At 48.0% G+C, this 21523-nt stretch overlaps 2 protein-coding genes across 4 annotated transcripts in view; one reads left to right on the forward strand and one right to left on the reverse strand.

Moving 5' to 3' along the window:
- The window catches only part of GARNL3 (GTPase activating Rap/RanGAP domain like 3), a 44752-nt gene extending 43120 nt beyond the window's left edge, over positions 1-1632 (reverse strand). Inside the window, exon 1 of one of the 2 annotated variants that reach the window (XM_026712451.2) lies at positions 1511-1632. Coding sequence is in view for 1 of the 2 variants with exons in the window: in XM_026712449.2 (XP_026568234.1) it covers positions 1159-1256 (98 nt within the window). In the remaining variant the exon portion in view is untranslated. Of the gene's footprint in view, positions 1-1158 lie in introns of both variants that reach the window. The other variant, XM_026712449.2, reaches the window with a different exon arrangement.
- A 5222-nt stretch (positions 1633-6854) lies between these two features.
- Positions 6855-21523, forward strand: part of LOC113443953 (stomatin-like) — a 108556-nt gene continuing 93887 nt past the window's right edge. Inside the window, exons 1-7 of one of the 2 annotated variants that reach the window (XM_087914359.1) lie at positions 6855-6963; positions 14084-14187; positions 14640-14712; positions 15451-15533; positions 16407-16610; positions 17189-17323; positions 18905-19121. In XM_087914359.1, the coding sequence (XP_087770485.1) occupies positions 6912-6963; positions 14084-14187; positions 14640-14712; positions 15451-15533; positions 16407-16610; positions 17189-17323; positions 18905-19099 (846 nt within the window). In that variant the 5' untranslated portion in view covers positions 6855-6911 and the 3' untranslated portion in view covers positions 19100-19121. Of the gene's footprint in view, positions 6964-14083; positions 14188-14639; positions 14713-15450; positions 15534-16406; positions 16611-17188; positions 17324-18904; positions 21042-21523 lie in introns of those variants that run through there. The other variant, XM_026712480.2, reaches the window with a different exon arrangement.

Here is a 21523-nt window from a genome sequence, read left to right on the forward strand (position 1 = left end):
ATGGTCTAGGGGGCAGGGGGTTGGACTAGAAGACCTCCAAGGGGCCTTCCATGAAAGAAAGGAAGGAGGGAGGGGGAGGGAGAGAGTGAGGAAGGAAGGAATAGCAATAACAATAGCAACAGCCCTCAGACTTATATACCACTTCACGGTGCTTTCACAGCCCTCTCTAAGCGGCTTATAGAATCGGCCTACTGTCCCCTAACGACCCTCATTTTACCGACCTCGGAAGGACGGAAAGCTGAGTCAACCTGGAGCCAGTCAGGATCGAACTGCTGGCAGTTGGCAGAGTCAGCCTGCAATCCTGCATTCTAAGCGCTGTGCCACCTGGGCTCTAGCATAACATTACATCCGGTTTCCAGCCATACCTCTGTAATATTGTCTTTTCATCCCAACGACCTAATTTAGCGCCCTTTTGTCGGATAAGGGGTACCAGCAGGTTTTTGTTGACTTCCTGCAAAGGGTCAAGAGCAGCTGTGAGTCCCTTTTTCTCCAGACCTCAATCTGAAAATCCCCTCCTTGCCTGCCTGGTTTGGCTGAGGAGGATGGTAAGGAATCAGAATAAGAAATCGGAGCTTGTCCAAACGCTCCAAGCCTCCAAGCTGGGATCTCTAAGTTGGCGGTACCATCACCCCCCTGGCACAACCGTGCAATGTTGGGTGACTCAAGGGTCTTGTAGTACCATACAAGTTGGCGAAGGGCTGCCGCTTTAAGTCTGCAGCCCATCCAGATTCCAGTGCTGGCCCCAGTGCCTATCAGGCCGGGGCGGATAGGTTCTGTAGTCCAACCCAGCTGGGAGAAAGGCGACTTCAGCATGGCAACCGAGCCCCCTCAGCGAGCGCCGGGGGATCCCCCTATGCCACCGTTTGCAGCCAGTGGAGCCAACCACCGCCGGACCGGGGCACAGGAGCATGGGAGACGGAGTCCAGCCCTCCCTAGAAGGCACCGATGGGGAAAAAGTTGGAGCTGGCAGCCCGCGGTGCCTCTGGTTCCAAGCCAGCGCCGCTGCTCCGCTCCAGCCCAACGTGGCAAAGCCCAGGACGCAGATGGAAAACAGGGGAGGGGAGGGGGAGAGCCGAGCTCCGTTTCCCCGCGGGGGTCTCTCCAAAGCCTCCTCCCCCCGCCTTTCCCCCTCCTCCTCCTCCTCCCCGGCTCACTTACGGCTCTCCTTCGCTCTCGCAGTCAACGCTGACCCCCTTTTTCAGCCAGGCGGCGCGCCGGCTGCGCAGCTGGGACAGGGGGGCTGCCTCCAGCGCCATCGCCCCAAGTCCTGCGCTGGGGTGGGGGGGGAGTGGGGGGCGGCGGGAGGAGGGAGCGAGCGAGCGGGGGCCAGCCGGCTGGCAGTCCCCAGCTGGATTCTCCCTCTGCCTCTCTCTCTCTCTCTCTCCCTCCGCGCCGCTTCCCTCGCGGCGTTGGGTCCGCCCCGTTTGGGCGAGGGGCGCCCGGAGGAAGCCAAACAGAGGAGGGCGAAGGGAGAGGCTCCCCCAGCTCCCACCCCCGAGCTGGCCCCTACCTGGCGCGGCTCCGCTCCTTCCTCGCTCGCCTCCAAGCCCTTCGCCCGGAGGATGAGGCGCTCTGCACATGCTCGGGTGCCCTGGCTCATCTTCACTCACCTAGCCTGCTCTTCTCTTGGACGGCATTCTCTCCACACAGAAGAAGGCGGCGGGGGGGGGGGGGGTCAAACCCAAAAGCAACGGATGGACACTAACCAAGGAGAGAAGCAGCCTGGATTTAAGAAGAAACTTGCTAACCAGAGAGAACCATGGACCAGTGGAACAGCTTGCCACTGGAAGTTGTGGATGTATTGTATTTATTTAGTTAGTTTAGTTCGTCAAGCATGTATGGGAAAACAAGTATAAGTACAAACATAACATATCAACGTGTAAGTATAAACAGGTATAAATATATACACAATACACGAGTACGAATAAATGGGAGCAGCGGGACAGGGACGGTGGGCACGCTGGTGCGCTTATGCACGCCCCCTTACAGACCTCTTGGGCATGGAGCGAGGTCCACGGTAGGCAGTTTAAGGTTAAAGTTTGGGGGATTTGAGGGTGTAACAACGGAGTCAGATAGTGAGTTCCTGGTGTTCACCTCTCTGTGTCTCGAGTTGTGTTTTCTGCCATCGAGTTTGGAACCGTTTACTTTGAGTTTGTATCTACGGTTTGCCCTGTGTTGTTGTGGTTGAGGCTGAAGTCATGGTTGCCAGGTAGGACGTTCTGGATGCTCCATCGGTGGAGATTTTGAAGAAGAGACTGGGCAGCCACTTGTCTGGCATGACATAGGCTCTCCTGCTTGAGCGGGGGTTGGACTAGAAGACCTCCGAGGTCCCTTACGTCTCTATTCTGATTGGAAGAGGACCTGGGGCAAAGAGATGGCATGAAACAGAGTTGCATCCAACAAGGGAGGTCCACACGTGCTGAAGACTGGCTGCATTTACAGAAAAGGGTCCACACTCACTAGGATGGTACGTCTGTTGTATGTTGTATCTTCTCTGCCCTTTCTCCAATGACTCAACAATTTTTTCCGTAAGGTGGTGACCAAAACTGGATGCTGTATTCCAGGTGTGGCCTCACTAAGGTTTTGTAAAGTGGTACTAATGCTTCACGTGAGTTTGATTCCATGCCTCTATGTATCAAAGCCTGAAAGCCACTCTCTGCTTCATCCTTCATCCCAATGCCAGAGCTGTGGCTATTTAAATATTTGGACTCTTTGCCAACGTCTTTTTGGCATCAGGTGGATTGTCCTAAATAGCGCAGCCATCTCTGCTGGGTGACTTTTCGGCCTTGGATTTGAATTTCAGGACAACCGGAACTCTCGCAAATGAGATGTTCAGCACCCCCTGGATGCTCCAACGAGAAGGTAGGTGAGAGGAGAAGGGAACAAATGATTCATTGCCCTGAGATCATGATCAGAATGAAAAAGACTCTCTCTCCCCGCCTTCAGCCTCCCGGTAAGAGCAATTTGGTCCTGCCACACAGCAAGAAGCGGCGGTGGAAATGAATCAACAGGTCGAGATCGAATCTTGGGATCGACAAAAGGTGGTGGGTGTGTTATTTCTGGAGAATACAAGGGACTGGCACACCCTGGCTGTGACCTTGTCGTTTTCCTCGCCTTCCTTTCCTCCTGCCTGTCGCCTCTCCATGCGGGGAACGCAATGGCACCGTGGAGGCAAATCTTTCTCCTTGAAGTCGGGTCGAAAGAAAGCGGGAGGTTTATCAGCAAACTTTATCTGGATAAATAGGCACTTCCAGGCTCTCAAAGAAACACGTGTTTGCGGAAGCGAAATGTTTTTGCTCAGGAAGGGAGTTTGGAGGGAGGACTTGAGCCAGGTGGTCCTTATTGCAATGTTCTGAAAATTAGCCCCCCCCGCCCCACCCCCATTTTGTATCGAGGGAGGAAATTACAAGATTTGTTTAATATTTGCTAAGGTTTGTTAAGACCGGGGTAAGAAATCTGGCACCTTCCAGATTTTGCAAGTGTTTCACCATGGGATGCTTGGTGTTTTCTGGCCTTGGTGGTTTTTTGCAGGCGTTTCATCACCCAACTAGGTAACATCATCAGTGCTAGCAGTGTTGTCCTAGTTGGGTAATGAAACGTCTGCAATAAACCCACCAAGCTCAGAGGCCACTATGGATCCCATCGCTCCACTCTGAATAGAAATATGCTCCTCCGTTTCATGGTGGTATGGACAGTGAGGTTATTGAAGATGTCATGGGTCTGTCTCTTTTCCCTTCCTTCCTTCCTTCCTTCCTTCCTTCCTTCCTTCCTTCCTTCCTTCCTTCCTTCCTTCCTTCCTTCCTTCCTTCCTTCCTTCCTTTCTTTCTTTCTTTCTTTCTTTCTTTCTTTCTTTCTTTCTTTCTTCCCTCCCTTCCATTTCCCTTCCTTTTTCTTCCATTTTACTCCCTCTCTCCCTTCTCTTCCGTTTTCCTTTTTCCTCCCTTCCTTCCTTCTCTTTCATTTTCCTTCCTTCCTCCCTCCCCCGATGGTGCCCTCCTGTTACCCGTCATGAGAATTGATGCAGCTCTCTGCAAGTGCGCGAGGGGGCAGTAGCCACATACAGACACACAGACTTGAAAAGAGCACTAAACATATCCTGCTTTTTATTTGGATTTGAATTCAGTTTGTCTCCTTATCTACTCAAATGCACCTTTCCCATTCAGCACTTAAGCAGTTACGCTAAAAGCACGTAAGGCATTTAAAACCTACTGCAGTGCTTCCCCAGATGCCTTTCGTGTCTCGGCCCCGGGCTATTAAAAACCTTCTCTTGTTAAAGCCACATAAATTCAAATTCTGAAACTGCAGCCAAACCCCCAACTTGGGGCCCTAGCAAAGTTCCTTTTCCCATATTGGGAAAAGCAAACAGCTAAAGATTAACCAGGGGAAACGTGAAAAGTTACAGAGAGAGAGAGAGAGAGAGAGAGAGAGAGGGAGGGAGGTCTTCAGCAAGGGACAGGCCCTGAGAACTGATGTCACAGCTTTTATATCATGTTCCTTCTTGTCCTGGTTGTGCAACCTGGGGGGGGAAAGTGCTTATTATGATGATTACATTTGAACTGGCACAAGTCAGCGAGCTCGGCTCTATCATTACGGAAATTTTTCTTGGAAAACCTCCAGCATCATATTCTGGAACATTCACTTCCTGCTCCATCTCCAACCCGCAAAGATTTCTTATCTTTTGGCCTGTTGGCACATGAATAATCCTATTTCTCACTCATGCCTTTTTCCCCAGAAAAGCGACTGTTTCGAAAGGAAACGTACGTGAAGCAAGAATTTCCCCAAACCGATCCGTGCTCCTTGCTAGATTGGATCTTTAATCTGCACGCAAATCGCTTCCGAATAAAAATTTGAAAGCTTCATTATTACCCGTTGGATTTCCCTACAAAACCGAAAAGAGACGGTGTGTTAATGGCTCTTTCTAAGAGCAGGTGCGTTTCTCCTTCTAGGCCCTGGCTGTTATTTCATCAGGACAACTGCGAGGGGCATCCTTTCACAATTGCAGTGCACTTCCGTTCTAGCAACAGTGTGTGATAACCCAGAATAGAGTCTTCTGAGTTGCACTGGGGCGCACTGTGTCACTCCAGAAAGTCACAATGCAAGTTTAACCCTCGTCTAGGCCTGAGCCAAACGTTTCTGTTGCAAAGTGAGACATTTGTTAAGTGCAGAACTGCAGGCTGCTACTGCTGACTGCCGCCTGACTGCAATTTGGCAGTTTGAATCTCGCCAGACTCAAGGTTGACTCGGCCTTCCCTCCTTCCGAGGTGGGTCAAATGAGGACCCAGATTGTTGGGGGCCAGAGGCTGACCCTGTAAACTGCTTAGAGGGGGCTTTAAAAGCCCCGTGAAACGGTCTATAAGTCTAAGGGCTCTGGCTATGTGTCTGGAATGGTCTAAGGTCTCCCTTCCAACGCTCTCCGTCTGTCCTTCTGCGATTCGAGCGAAAGGCAGTCTAGACAGGAAGGAAGTCCCTGATCTGCAACCGTCACGAGAGTCCTTATGAAAATAGACCCCAACAGCTGCGGGGGAAAGTGCAAACTTATTCCTTTCTATCATGGATGATGTTACCTAGTTGGGTCATGAAACGCCTGCAAGAAAACCACCAAGCTCAGAGAGCGCCCCTCCTTTCAACCCTGAGCTACAAACATTCCCTTCTACTAGTCGTGTTAAAAGCTTCCAGGTGTAATTTTACCTGCCTTGAAGTGCCCACTGAAGGGGGAAATGTAACTTTAAAAGCCATTTAGATAATGACCAATCCATACTTTTTTTTTTTCACTTTAGAGCCGGGAGGAAGACGAGCGAAATTAAGAGACAAGAGAGGGCAATCCAAGCGTAAAAGCCCCAGCCAGCTTTTTATGGCACAATACCGATAACACGGAGGGTGAGGCCACCAGCTCGGTGCCACCAGGACGCAGCTCATCCTGTCCACCAAAGAAAGTCACTCCCTTCCTCTCCCGGTTAAAGGGCAACGATTCTGACCACACGAGTTGTTTCAGGAAGCAGGAATTGAGAATTTCAAGGCAGCGGCTCAGCGTCCCCCCCCCCCGCCCCCCCATCTCATAAGAAGCCCTTGTGTTCCTGCTCAGAATCAGGGGAGGCCTTGTGGAAAGGAAGATCGAGAGTCACCTGGACGAACTGGGCAGTGAATGAACGAATGAAGAAATGAATGAAGAAGTATTCCTCCAGCCAGGCAGAAAAGCCAACCCTCCAATGCTCCAAAATGGTCCTCTTCAGAGAGGTATCTCCTCCTTTATTTTAATTTTTATCTACCTACCTTCTACATAATTTCTATATCGCTATTTATCTCTAAGCCATCTCCTCTGTCTGTCTGTCTGTCCGTCCATCCATCTACTTCTCTCCTACATATCTGTCTCTCTAATCCATCTCTCTCTCTCTCTCTCTGCCTCTAGTATTGCCTACCTATCGTCTGTTTTATAGATTTGTCTATCATCTCATACCTACCTCTGTCTGTCTGTCTGTCTGTCTACTCTACCTACCTACCTACCTACCTACCTGCCTGCCTCTCATTTAAATGTCTCCTTCCCTTCCTCATATATTTATTTAGCGATGAAGTGGCTCTGCCGCCCATCTCCCTCCGAGAAGCGGCTCTATTCGGCTCCACCGCAGCCCACCCGACAGCCCAGCCAGCTCCCGGGCTAGCCCACTTTCCTTGCCCGGGGCGGAGAAGAAGCCCTTCTCGCCCCCCCGCCCACCTGCCTTGCCCCCTCCGCCTCCAAGGCGCCCTCCTCCGGCTGGGGGGCGGGGGAGGCCGGGCGCGGGAGCCGGGAAGGGGGCGGGCGGGGCGGAGCCCGCGGTGGGAAGCAGCAGCCCGGGAGGAGCCGCCCAGCGAGGCCCGGCAGTGTCGCGGGTGGCGCAGCGCTGGGCAGGCTGGCTCAGTCCCGGGTGGCGAGCGAGATGAGCGACCTGGAGAAAGGCAGCCGCGGGCAGCGGGAGCCGCTCAAGATCGGTGAGTCGGGCGCCGGCAGGGGAAGGGACCGAGCGCGGGGAAGGGGGGATCGGCTGCTGGACCTTCCTTGGACCCGCGGCGGTCGGGTGGGGGGGAGTCCTGGGCTTGGAGGGGCGGGGGGCTTGGCAACCCGCCGCTCGGCCCCTCGGAGGAGGAGGAGGAGGAGACGCCCCTTTGGCCCTGGGGTTGGGGTCTTTTGGGGGTGCTGAAGAAGACCAAAGCTTGGAGGGGCTGGACTAGAAGACCTCGAAGGTCCCTTCCAGCTCTAGTCTGACTGATTGGTTGATTGGCTTCCTTGGGGGAATCTCAGCTCGGGCCTTTGGCAGGAAGGACCCGCCGTTGGGCTCCGGGCCAAGTGGGGAGGGGCGCGCTTCAGAAGGGAAGGCCAGCGGGGGGAAGAGCCTGGGGGGTTCGGGGGGAGCGGGCTCCATTCCTGGAGGGAGCCCCACCGCCCCAGAGGACTCAACCAGACAGTACGAAGGGTCTCCCCGTCTTCTTGGGAAGAGTCAACTTGGCCGAAACCAGAGTCAACTTGGGCTTGGCCAACCGGATGCCCCTTCCTTCCTTTATGGATTAACAGACTTGAAAAGGACCTTGTAGGTCATCTAGTCCAACCCCACCTCCCAAGCAGGAGACCCTACACCATTTCTGACAGATGGCGGTCCAGTCTCCTCTTGAAAGCTTCCAGTTTGCCAGGAGCCACTCATGGGAACGTTGATCGCAAGGAACGAGGTGTTATTGCTGGGAAAGTTCCCAATTAATAAACATTTGCTAATAATAATAATAATAATTTAACAAAAAACAGCTAAGGAAAGGTTTTGGGAGGAACAGCCAAATCAGGGAATTTGATCCTGGACGATCAGAGATAACAATCTGGGTGATTTTGGAAAAGAAGAAACCATATAGTCTGTAATACCAATAAATTACTTTCACAGGTTAACAGAGTTCTTTGAACTGTAACTGGGCTGATATTTAACCTGTTAACCTTTTTTCTTTCTTTCTCAGATGGATAGATAGATAGATGATAGATAAATAGATATAATTTTATCATGTTTTATTTATCTATATATTAAACTATTTTATTCCGATTTCATTTTAAATTGTTTTTATCCGATTTTAGTACTAATTTGTGTCTGGAACACTGCACTTCGATATGGCTAACCAATAAAGTAAATCTATCTCTATATCTATCTCTCAAATCTCTCGGCGATGATTCGCTTAACCAACGTGGCAAGAAAAGTCATAAAATAGGGCAAAACTCCCTTAGCAAATTTCTCATTTAGCAACATAAATTCAGTTGTGGTCAGTAAGTTAAAGTCTACCTGTAAGATGTAACAGTTTATAACTTTTGGACCTGCTTTGCAAAAGACGAAGGGATTATAGTTGTAATAGATTGGTTGGGGTTCAACTAATGGAGATAATATGTGGGTTTTGGGTTTTGTTTTTTTTTTGTCTTTTTGCCTTTTTAAAATCCACTTTTTGAAATGATTTTGTCCAGTTTGGTTTTGTCTCTATTTAATGTGTTTTTGTCTTTTTCAAATCCAGTTTTTAACGTTTTCGTCTAGTTTTGTTTTGTCTGCTTAATCTTTTGGGGAGGGAGTTTGTATTTTAATCATTTGAATACAGCGAAAATTGTAAACCAAAATGAATAAGCAAGAACATCTGGGGTTCCAGTTGGGGACGCCAACAGTCAAAGCAATAGAGGAAATGGGTTTTTTTTTTTTTAAAAAAAAGGTTACTCCAGAGACATATCTGTTTACTCAACAAACTGTTGCTAATTACCCAGGGTCTTTGTGTAGCTACTGGTTGCACTAAGAAGAAACAGGCATGTTATTAGTTAGTTCCCCCAGAGATTTTCCTGTTTTAGGAAGCAAGCAGGAAGGCAAATTTTTATAGAGCAAAACAGTGTTGCAATGTTGGAGGGGCTGCCCCAAAGAAGAGGAGGGGGTCAAGCTCTTCTCCAAAGCCCCTTCAGAAGGCAGGACAAGAAGCGACGGGTGGAAACTCATCAAGGAGAGAAGCAACTTAGGTCTAAAGAGGAATTTCCCGACAGGGAAGACCATTAATCGGCGGAATGGCTTCCCTACGGAAGTTCTGAGTGCTCCATCACCTGGACAGCCATTGTCTGAAACGGTATAGAGTTTCCTGCCTAAGCTGAAAGGTTGGACTAGAAGACCTCCAAGGTCCCTTCCAACTCTTGTTATTCTGCTCCTGAAGGTTCAGATTAAAACACTTCCAATATAGCCCAGTGCTAGTAATGCAATTTAGAAAGGCAACTTTTAATGGTATTTAATGGGATAATGTCCCCAGATCACTCTGTTTGTTTTGTTTTGCTTTTTGTTTTCGTTTAATTTATGTTGTAAACAAGCCCATCGCGGTCCTATCCCCAAGGCTGACCCAGTTTATAAATAAGCCTAAAGTTTGTGAAAGGCAGGTAGCCTTATGAGGTATATGCCCACTTTCGGGCCTCTGGTTGATTTGTGGTGAGGGAGTAATAGGGTCCCTTCGTGCTCGACAGCATCAGGCAACCCTGAATTTGATATTTAAAGCATCTCCCAGTAGGAAAGGAAATGTTTTGCCTCCACGCTACATGCATAATTCTGTGTTTCCCTCAAAATAAGGCTGGGTCTTATATTAATTTCTGCTCCAAAAGATGCATTACAGCTTATTTTCAGGTTAGGGCTCATTTTTGAGGAAATACGGTACTGAATGTATCCATCTGGCTGACATTCTTAACTGGGGCTTATATTTTGGGTAGGTCTTATATTACGAACATCCTGAAAAATCATGCTAGGGCTTATTTTTCAGTTGTATCTTATTTTCAGGCAAACAGGGTAGAGAACCTGCAGAGACGTCGTAATTTCTCAATCGTTTCTCTGGAAATCACTCAGAGGTGCTAGGAGAGATACATGACAAATGATGGTCCGCATCTCATAATTTGTACGCATGTGGGGAAGACAATGACTAAGCCATAAGGTGATGCAACCACTTTATGGCTCAGGGTGGTGCAGGAATCTAGCCGTTGTGGCTTAATCAAGAAACCTGGTTACAACAGCCACAATTAAAGTGATGTCATGAAGGCTCCTTTAACAGACAATCTCCTGCAGGTCCAAGAAGTTCCTTCTGGTCTCCAGGATCCACCAGTCATGTTTGCAAGTTCTGGTAGATTCTCAGTGGTTCCTTTTCCAAAGGCAACTGGACTTCCTTGGTTTTTTTCCCCCCTCCGGTTCTTCAGCTCAGTTCTTCAACTGAAGAAGCTCCTTGGATGAGAAGCAACACATTTCCAAGGGTGATTTTCCAAGGGGAAAAAAGACCAGGAAAGTCCAGTTGCTTTTAGGGGTAAAAAAACTTTTGGGACAACCATGGATGATTGAGAACCTCCACAGATGTTTCCATAAGGGCCTCCTGAGAACATAACAGGAGGTCTGCACAAGTCCTGCAACCTCAACCAGCCGTCATGAAAGAAGCTAGGAGAAGTTCTCCAGGACAACCGAAATCCACCTGTTGCACTCTCCTTCCGAGATTGTTGGTTGCGGCTTGCGGGGCACAACGACAAATTCACTCCCTTATACAACTGCCAGACAGCCTCACCTTGCTGTCCTGACAATTGCAGTGTGCCAATCCTTCTTCCGAGTATCTCCACCTCACCCGAAACCTTTTGCCAACTCCTAAGAATGTCACAATACGTTGGCTTCCTCTTGAGGCTCATCTTCAGAGGCCCTGCCTTAGTCTGTTCAGCTCTTATCTCTATTTTGTTCTGCTGGACGGAGGTCAGTGGAGCAACCTGTGTGCCCGACAGACGCACGGCCCAAATTGGGGACAACCCTACTGGAAGGACACAGAAGTGGAGAGAGAGAGAGAGAGAGAGAGAAAAATACTTCAGAGTATTTTTGACTGGTGCTTTTTTTGAAGGAGAGGCTTGTAAATATCAAACTTATCTCTTTCGGAGGACTTTTCGGCATGGTGCAAGCTTAGAATTTCCTCAGCGTTTCTCGAACCTGTTGCAAAAGCCACAAAGGGCAAATCCAGGACTCCAAGTCTTCTTTCCAGACTATCTTGACCCTGGATTGGGAAAGAGGCGCATTGGCAACTCCCCTCCGCTGCCCCGTGCTTTGACTGCAGCTCCTCTCTGGCGGGACAGCCTTGAATATCTGTAGCTTTTAAGGCCATCGCAACTCTAGGATTTGGAGACTTTGGACTTTCGGCCAGCATTACGTGGGCCTGGCCTTGTGGTTGGGAAACGGGGCAGACAGTTTCAGGCAGTTGTAAAGGAAAGGAGGGCTAGTCCTGTCCAGGAGATTGCAACGTATTATTCTGTCCGTCCTAATTTTCATCTTTTATTGGTTTTAATGCTTTTAATACTTTTATTTGTAATGCTGGCCCTTGACTGTAATGAAAATAGGTGGATTGAGGTTCTTCTGCCGATTTAAGCTTGTCACTTCACTGGATGTTCTCCTTGGCTTAAGAGTCAAATGTCCTGGAAGAAACGTGCAGTTGCTGTCCCAGGTTAAGTCTTTCTTTGTTGTTGTTGTTGTTAAATTGTGTCTGACTCTTCTCAACCTCCTGAACTGTAGCACGCCAGGCTCCCTCAAAAGTCTTCTGAGTAGAATAACTCTTTGGACTACAGTCCGTTTAAATATGTACCACCTTGGCAACAACAACTTCCGTTCCCATTTGAAGCTTTGCTAAGTGATTTTCCGAGGGGGGTGGGGAGAACTCTGGCCAGCACAAACAATTAATAGAAATTGGTGTCTGCAGGATGATTGTTGCTGCTGATAGCTTATCACTCCTGAAGCATATTGTTTCTGTAACGCCCACCCTGCAAAAGGCAATCCTGTTTAAGGCTGGGTTAATTTGTGCTGCCTTTTTTCACGCTCCGCTCTTAGGCCTGAAGCAAATGGCCGGTAATAACTTGCTTTGATGGAATTCCAAAATCTAATGTTAAAATGTAGCTTGGGGAGTAGGTTTGGCAGCCATTATTCCCCTTGGCTTTTCAGGATCGAAGGCGTTGGTTGCATTTTAGTACATTTTGATAAAGGTGCTTCGAAATATTATTGTAGTGGGGAGGGAAGAGATAAGGAGGACAAGAAGGAGGAGAAGGGGAAAGGGAAGGAGAAGACAGATAAGGAGGACAAGAAGAAGGGGAAGGAGGAGAGGAAGACAGATAAGGACAAGAAGAAAGAGAAGAGAAGGAAGGAGGAGGAGAAGAAAAGGAAGAAGAAGGCGACGGCTTCTGCAGGAATGCCAATTCAAACATCCTCGAGAGTTGGGCGTCCAGCCTTTGCTTGAGTCGAGTCAATACAGGGGAGTCCGTTCCTTTTCTGGGCAGCCGGCTGTGTTGTTGAACTAACTAAGTAGGATTAAGCCATGATTAAGCAAAGGCTTTTCAAATGTGGGCTCGAAGCAAATAACGCCCCCCTCTCTTCTTTGTAGACCTCTTGGAGTTGTTTGAGGCCAAGCTCTGTTCGTGGGTGATGCCAGAGCAAATGAGCTAGCATGGGAAAATGCATCTGCCAGTGGTTAATTAACATTTTCCTTCCTCCTTATTTTTTGTTTCCTTTCTCTTTTTCCCACACATTCATTCCAAGGTTTTGAACGTTCGCAGCCGCGACTCTTGAACTTTTGTTGAGAACATCGCTCCCTCCAAATCCAGGCTCCGTTTCCTGCCAAAACTTCCTTTTTCTTTACCATTTTCCCAAAGTTGCTGTTGCTTTTCCCTCTCAAAAGGAACAGAAATGAAAGGAATGGTAGCGTCAGGGAGAGGTCGCCCCGTAAACCGCCAGAAATGGATTGCGCAATTTCATACGTTTTTATGAAAACAGAATCGCTAAATTCAACCACTAAACTCCCGGTTCCATTTTGCAAGCGGAAACCTCTGCCTATTGCTTGAGATGGAAGGTTCTTAAGAGAGTAATAGAGTCGGAAGGGACCTTGGAGGTCATCTAGTCCAACCTCCCTGCCCAAGCAGGAGACCCTAGGCCATTCCAGACGAATTGGCTGTCCAATCTCTTCTTGAAAACTTCCAGTGTGGGAGCATTCACAATTTCCGGAGGGAAGCTGTTCTACTGATTAATTGGATATTAAAAGGCCTTTGTAGCCAGCACTTTTGGGGTGCCTGAGTGCCTAATTCTGCTCATTTCGGCATCGGTTTTGAGAATATGATAGTGTTGTGGTCCCCCGACGGCCTGTGGAGCTGGCAGCAGAGTCGGACAGTGGGGAGGAACATGGGTCGGTCCTGGAATCTGGGGAGGGCTCGGACAAGGGATCTGCATCCGACACAGAGATGGAGCCAGGGCCATCTGGGAGTTATGTGCTGACTCCGGAGCATCAGCGAGGCAGAGGAAGAGGGGGAGCCTGTTGCCAGTGCACGCTTGCACAGAGCTGCCAGAAGGCAAGAACAGTTAAGACAAAAGGGGCGACTCGGGAGTAAGGCTGGGAGATGATTGGCCCCCTCCCATAAGGCATAAAGGAGGAGCAAAGGGACAGGAGCCTTTGCAGGAAGCAACTTTGTTCGTTCTGGTTGGTTGAAACTCTGAGGCTCCGTGTTGACTTTGTGCTTCGTTTGGCCTTGTGCAGCTAGTTGGCAATTAGTCGTTGGCAGCATTTCAAGGGAGATAAAGGTGGGTGCTTATCAGCCTTATCCCGAAGGACTGTGGCAGACTTCCATTGGACTATTCACAAACTGGGACTCATTACAGCTGTGAATGCATGTAATTCACAGCCGTTGAAGTAAAAAAAGAGGTTTTTGGGAACAGCATGTGATTGTTACTGTCTCAGGAAGCCTTGGTCAGAACAGGTAGTCCTTGACTTACAACCATTCGTTTAGTGACTGTTCAAAGTTACAATAATGACTTATGACCATGTTTCAGGCCTACGACCGTTGCAGCATCCCCCTGGTCACCTGATCAGAATCCAGACACTTGGCCACTGGCTCATATTTATGACGGCCGCAGGGTCCCCAGGGTCCCCTTTTGGCGACCTTCTGACTACCCAAATCAACAGGGGAAGCCAGATTCACTGAACAACCATGTGACTGACTTAACGAGTGCAGCAATTCACTTCGCAACAGTGGCAAGAACGGTCGTAAAATGAAACCTCGCTTTTTTCTTTTTTCTTTCAGATGGCAATTCCGGCAACCTCGGGTTTTGTGGCTGGATCCTGGTTATATTTTCATTCGTACTCGTGGTTGCCACGGCTCCTATTTCCATTTGGTTGTGCATAAAGGTAAAAAGAAACGGTTTTCATTCCTGAACTACGTGTCCCAGGATAATCCTGCAGGGTCTAATCTGGGCTGGTCGCCAGGACCGGAGGCTTCGTCTTCCGAGCCTTTGGACTCCTGCCGGAGCCCACCGGTCCTACCTAGTCACCGGGCTGATCCACACAGGTTACTTGGCGCCCCTGTGACGAGGTAGGACGGGTGGGGAGGAAGAGCGTGATCTTTAACTATTGCACCACATTGGCTCTGTCCTAATCGAAACAAATTACCTTTGTGTCACTGTGTGTCCCAACAAAGGTTTTTTGACATTCCTGTGTGATCTTCTCTATAGTTTGGTCCACAAGTGCTGGATGTGAAGATGGAGGGAAGGGGGGTGGGAGGGAAATAGACTGGGATGTATGGATGATTTAAAGCAACGCTTGGAATAACCAGCCGTGGCTTCCTCTCCTCTCAATTGCAGATTGTCAAGGAATATGAGCGGGCCATCATTTTTAGACTCGGGCGTATTCTAAAAGGAGGTGCAAAGGGGCCGGGTGAGTTATGAACATGGTACATGGGGGGGGCGGGGGGGGGTATGTGTGTGCTGGAAAACCATATTCTGCAATTCTTGGTAGTTCCCATTCATGTGGACGTCTGCTCTGGAGAAAAGAAGGACTAGAGGTGACATGATAGCAGTATGCCAGGATCTGAGGGTGTGCCCCCCCCCAAAAAAAGTGGGGTGGGGGCCAACTTATTTTCCAAAGCACCCAAAGGCAAGTCAAGAAGCAATGGATAGAAACTAAATCAGCAACCTGGAATGAAGGAGAAACTTCCCAACAGTGAGGAGAATTAACCAGGGGAACAGCTGGCCACCAGAAATTGTGGGTGGTCCAACACTGGAGGTTTTAAAGAAGAGACTGGACAGTCACTGTTCTGAGATTGCATAGGTTCTCCTGCTTGAGCAGGGGTTGGACTAGAAGACCTCCAAGGTCCCTTCCAATTCTGTTGGTCTGTTATTCTGTATGGTTATATTCTTTGCTCCCTCCTCCTCCTCCTCCTCCCCCCCCCTCTCAGTATTCCATAAAATGGGGGTCTGGTAAAGTTTGGATTGAGGCAGGTTTGTCCAATCTGACCCTCGTGAGGACCGCTGATGACCGGGTGGGTTGTTGTTTTCTTTTCTGGAATTGCCCGCAATGCAGAAGGGGCGGGGGGGCTGGTGGGGGGGAAGCCGGATTAAATAGCTTCCGAGTATCCAGTGACCCACATTCAATATTCCCCCCCCCCCCTTGCAGGGCTCTTCTTCGTCTTGCCTTGTACGGACAACATCATCAAAGTGGACATGAGGACCATTTCATTTGATATCCCACCACAGGAAGTAAGTGTCCCCTTTCCTTGACCTCTCGGCTTCCCCCCCTGAGCATACGGGATATAAATAGTCTCTGCTCCCCGCCTCACCCCCCCCCGTATCCTCCAGTCCACGCTGCGGTGGCAAATGCCAGTTCAACTAAAAGCTGTACAATGGGGGCCGTTCGGTGGTGGGATTCAAATTCTTTGACTACTGGTTCTGTGGGCACGGCCGGTACAGCTTCGCCTGGGCTCTCCCTTGTTCTGCTTCTGTTGGGTTTGCTGAGAAAATTGGGGCAGCGCACAACGAACTGAATGGGTCCAGTGTTTGGTTCCCAAGTTTATAGAGACCTCTCTTATTTGTTTTCCTGGTGGTTTTCTTGCGGACATTTCCTGACCCAGCTAGGGGACATCATCAGTGCTAGAAGGGAGTGGAGTTTTCTCTGGGGGCTTGCCCCATCCTTGTTGACAGGAATGTGTTTTTTTTCCCCTCTTGGAATTCCCTTGGTGAAGCTATTGTTTCCTGCTGGGTTGTTTGTCTGGTGCTAATCCCGGCTTCTCTGGGCTTCTCTGCCTGTGGAGTCCGTTCCCTGAGCTGGGTTGTTTTCTTGCAGACGTTTCCTTACCCAGCTAGGTAATGCCCTCTGTGCTAGAAAACAGGGAGGGTTCAGGAGTTTCCCCAGAGTGTTGACAAGTGATTTCCACCAGCTGAAAAGCCGTAAGGGAAGAATTGTTTGGACGGTGAAACAGTCCAGAACGGCTTTGACTAATGAGCTGATTCCCCAAAGCCAGCTCGCTCTTGGTTTGTTTGGAAAGAAGCTGCTGCGTCAGTCTTATTAAGAGTTGGCCAACAAGAGCTGACTCTCTGGGCCTTCTTCTCCTCCTCCTCCTCCTCTTCACTAAGATCCTCACCAAAGACTCCGTGACGGTCAACGTGGATGGAGTAGTCTACTACCGCGTGCAGAACGCCACCCTCGCCGTAGCCAACATCACCAACGCCGATTCGGCGACTCGGTTGCTGGCTCAAACCACTCTCAGGAATGTGCTGGGGACCAAGAACCTCTCCCAGATCCTCTCCGACCGGGAAGAGATTGCTCACAGCATGCAGGTAAGCAACATTTGGGACATCTGTCGATGGAACGGAAGGTTGTCCTAAAGATATGAACCACCTTTTTTTTATGCAATGGGCATAAATCCCAAAGGTGCCTTTTCCACCCCCCACCAAGAAGCAACTGGACTTTCTGGTTTTTTTCTTTGAAGACGTTTCGCTTCTCATCCGAGAAGCTTCTTTGGCTCTGATTGACTATATAAATCCATCCATTCCCACCATTCAGTCAGAGGCTGAAGAAGCTTCTCGGATGAGAAGTGAAACATCTTCAGAGAAAAACCAGCCTCTGGTTGGATGACTAAGAACCTCCAGACATTTAGCGATACAAAATGGAGGTCACGTAAGTGTGAAAAAGGTCATCAATCACCTTTTTTTCCGGTGCTGTTGTAACTTTGAACAGCCACTAAACCGAAAGTAGTAAGTCTCTATTTATTGAGACACAGGATCACAACTCTTGCATTCAAAGTACCTTTGGATCAGTGTTTCTCAAACTTTAAGAAGCGTGGACTTCAACTCCCTCCCTCCCTCCCTTGTCTTTCCTTCCTTCCTTTCTTCCTTCCCCCCTTCCTGCTCCACAGGCCACCTTGGACGATGCCACGGATGACTGGGGCATAAAAGTGGAACGGGTGGAAATCAAGGATGTGAAGTTACCTGTCCAGCTTCAAAGGGCCATGGCGGCCGAAGCTGAAGCCACCCGAGAAGCCAGGGCTAAGGTGGGTGATGGTGTAAATTTATTTCATTGGATCCTCTCAAGGGGTGGGGGAGAAAGACACACCGGAAGTTTCCCTAGAAGGGAATATTTGCAGCTCAGGACTGAAATGAGGGCTCCTTGGAGCTCTCTGAGCTTGGCGGTTTCCTTGCAGACGTTTCACGACCTAACTAGGTCACGTTATCAATGTGAACAGCGTGAACGGGGTTTGAGGAGGAGAGGGGGGAGGATTGTGGCTTCCTTGTTGCTCTCTGAGCTTGGCGGTTTCCTTGCAGACGTTTCCTGACTCAACTAGGTCACATCATCAGTGCGAGAAGGGAGTGGGTTGCACTCTGGTTAGATGCAAGTGGCAAATACAAATAAATATTTCTGGCGTCTGTTGTTCAGAATTTTTGTGTGCAACATTTTCAACTATTCTTTTTTTCAAGCCGGTGGACAGGAAGGAGAGTCAAGAAAAGATTCTGCATTTCTTCACCTTCCTTCCTTCCATCAGCTTAAAAAAAAAAAAAATCTCTGAATGTATTTAATGTATTGGTTCTTACTCCTACCGGCATTTTCATTCAGCTTGGATTGGGTGGAGTGTGTTTTTTTCTCCTCCGCAAAACAGAAAAGGAAGCTACAAAAATGTTTTTCTTCTTGCCTGGGTTTGACCCGAACTTAATGTCCAGAAAATGCTTGCATCTACAATTTCTTTTTTTTTTTAATTAAGCTTGCCACATTTTCAGGCGACTTAATCAGCTGACATATTTTTTTTCCTGATTGGGAATCACATTCCTAATTGAGCAGAGCCGTGATTACAAGCCTGGAAATGCTATTTTAATAGGAGTGGAACTTCACTGAAATCAGATCTGTGATTTAGGAGTATCAAAGGCCTTTTGGTTCTGTTGGAACACGCAGGGCTTAGGCTTATTTAAATGTGTGTCACTCACTCGGCAGGTGCTCAGGAAAACCATATGATTAAGCCCCTTTGTGTGGTTATTGTTGCCACTGCAGAAAACAGGAAGACAACGGTGGTGTCACGCGAGAAAAAGAAATATGCTAGGAAGGAGGATAGTCTTGAAATCTAGGTCTGATCTATCCGCGCATAACTTTGGGCACCTCACACGTACCCTCCCCACACGTAGAATTTTTCCTCCACGATATATCCTTCTAAATCTTGAAATCCACCCTTTGTCAAATAACAATTAACTTTGGCTAATTGGGAAAGGAAGGCTGGGTATCCGAGAGGAAAAATCACGGGATGTAGAGGGTTATTCATAGGAAGTGTGGAATGTGGGTGACTGCATTCCAGTTTTCTTTATTTACCTTCTATGGATTTAGTGGCCTGGATGGGTTTGTTTTCCCCTGCAATTTTATTTTCAACAGATATTTCAAGTCCTAAGCACCTCTTTGTTGAGGAACAGAACAGAGTTGGAAGGGACCTTGGAGGTCTTCTAGTCCAACCCCCTACTTGGGCTGGAAACCCTGCACCACTTCAGACAAAGGGCTGTCCAGTCTCTGGTGGGCTGGATCCGGCCCCGCTGGCCTTGAGTCTGATGCCCCCGTTCTGGAGCTTTACTGGAGAGGGGTTTTCTTTTCCTTCCAGGTCATCGCCGCGGAGGGCGAAATGAACGCTTCCCGGGCCCTTAAGGAAGCCTCGATCGTCATTATGGAGTCCCCGGCTGCCCTCCAGCTCCGCTACCTGCAGACCCTCACCACCATAGCGGCCGAGAAGAATTCCACCATCGTCTTCCCTCTGCCCATAGACATGCTGCAAGGGATTATGGCCATGAGGCACTAGCGGAGGCAGAAAGAGAGAAGGGCTCCTGGGTGGGAAGTTAGGGGAAATGCAAAAGTCAGCGACGGCTAGGAGAGAAATTGCAACCGTGTAGAGTTTGTAAGTATTTTGCATCCGCTGGATTCCCTCTGAACAAATAATAGAAGTCCCATTTTGCTTCTCCCTGTTTTAAAAATCATACAGATTAATGGAAGGGACCTTATAGGTCATCTAGTCCAACCCCCCCACCCCCCACCCAAGCAGACCCTCCACCATTTCTGACAGCTGGCAGTCCGGTCTCTTCTTGAAAGCTTCCAGTGAGGAAGCTCCCACAACTTCTCTTCCATGGGTTGATTGCTCTCAAGGTCAGAAAATTCCTCCTTATTTCCAGGTTGAATCTCTTCTTTTAAAGAGAGATTTCTTTGATATGCAAACATATATAATTTTTTTTTACTAAAGCTTTTTCAAAAAGGAAGACAAAAACGAAAACAAACTAATATCAAGGAAAAAGAAAGAAGAAAGGGATTGAAGAGAAAGCTAACAGTGCAAGAAAGGAAAAGAGTAAAGGAAGAAAAAAGTTACCGAGAAGTAACTTCCAATCTTCTTTTCAGCACTTATTACAATTATAAATTCACCTCTTCCATTTAGATTTACAAGATAATCTGGCCCGTCTAATCCTCAAAGCCATAAGTGAAAGTGTATTGTTTTTCCTCCTTCGTGCAAAAAATCTGTATTGTAAGGGTTAAAGAGAGATTTTTTGAGTGCCTTCTACCTCTTAAATATTTGGAGGGAGAGAAAGAAAGAATTGTTCTGGCTTTTGATTTTTTAAAATATATTTTTTGTTTTCTCTCTTGAGAGAAAGCTTCTCATATGAGAAATTAGACGTCCCATAGCAGCCTTGTTGTCAAGAGATTGTAACAACGCACAGATTGTAGTTATGGAGATAATATGCTTGTCAGCTACGTATTATGTTCAGGTTACACACAGGTGTCTCCTTGCCTTAGTGATCCACGTAATCCAATATCTGGTTTTGCTATGTCCATTTTTTGAAAAATATAAAAACAGAGAGTTGCTTTTTAAACCATCTTTAAAAAGGTGAACGTATTTTCCCTGGTTTTGATTTTTTTTTTCTCTCCAGAAAAATAAAACCATAAAGATGATTGTCTCATTGCCAGAAATGAGGCTGATGCCTTTGAATCTTTAGCTGAGCTTAAATTTATTATTTCCTAAAAGCTAACAAGCTGGACATTTACCTGAACGGAAGCTTAATTTAACATTATGGCCTCCCCATCAACAGTCTCTATTTCCACATCCTCAGCCAGTTTAAAATAATTCCTCTGAAAGACCAACAAACCCTATAGGCTTCCTTTCTCAAGTAAGTACTATGTTTGTGCTAAATCTCAGCTTTTTTGCTAATATACTGTACCACGCTGATGTTTAGCCCCTTATCTCTGTATATTTGCATCGTGTGTTTTGTAAACTTGGTGCCTGATTGAAATCAGAACTAGAGGTAATTGTAACCGAATAGCATTGTGGTTAATTGTAATCATTGTGTGTAAAGATTTAAGAACAGGAAAACAGACCCATGGTCTGGTTAGAAAGAAGATCATGGCCTGTCAGATGAATACTGAAAAGTTTTTCAATTGTTTGAAGCTCTGTTGAAATATCATAGCATCCTTCATATTCTCCGAAGTTAAAGTGGGATCTGGCCGCTTTAATTTCATGGTAATATTAATTCAGTTCGCAATGATAGAATCCAAATGAAGCTGTCCTTCCAGAGGGCGGGGTGGGGGGAGCATCCCCCCCCCAAAAAACACCAAAGAAACTTTTCTTTAAGCCCATTTACCAAAAGTGCTCTTAATATCATGTACAAAAGGAGAGAAAAAAGGGTCAGTGAAAACGTGTCTGAATTCTAAAGTGTCCTTGTTTATCAGCTGACATTCCAATAAATTTTTCTTTTATCGCGTTCCTGTTTCTGACGTCCTTGGCAAAGCTTCCCTTGAAAAGAAGATATTTGGAGAGGCCGCGGTGCTCTCTCTGAGCTTGGTGGTTTCCTTGCAGGGGTTTCAGGATGGAGATCCTGAAAGGGGGAAGCGAAAGCTAGATGGTGGGTCCATCCACCTCCAAGCTGCAGAAAACATCTGCAGAACATCTGCCAGCCTCACCCAGCCCTATTCGGCCCCTGAGATAGAGCAGAGTCTGCTCGCCCTGCCCAGGTGGAGAGATTTCCAAACCTTGCTGTGTTGTTTTAGATTTTATCTCAGGCCAGCCTGGACAATAAGGGTGCCTGCAAGTAATTGAATCGAGCTGGTAGCCCCAGAGCTGTGATTAGGAACGAAAAGACTGGATTGCGCGGCTTCAGTTTATATTCATTAGGCACGGGAGGGCTCTGTCTTTTGACGGGCATCTCTTATCCTGGTGGACGTCTTCTCTCTGGCCTGAAATATA

Source organism: Pseudonaja textilis, chromosome 17 (assembly GCF_049901715.1).
Source record: "Pseudonaja textilis isolate UNSWEBS1 chromosome 17, rPseTex1.2, whole genome shotgun sequence".
Classification (NCBI taxonomy): Eukaryota; Metazoa; Chordata; class Lepidosauria; order Squamata; family Elapidae; genus Pseudonaja; species Pseudonaja textilis.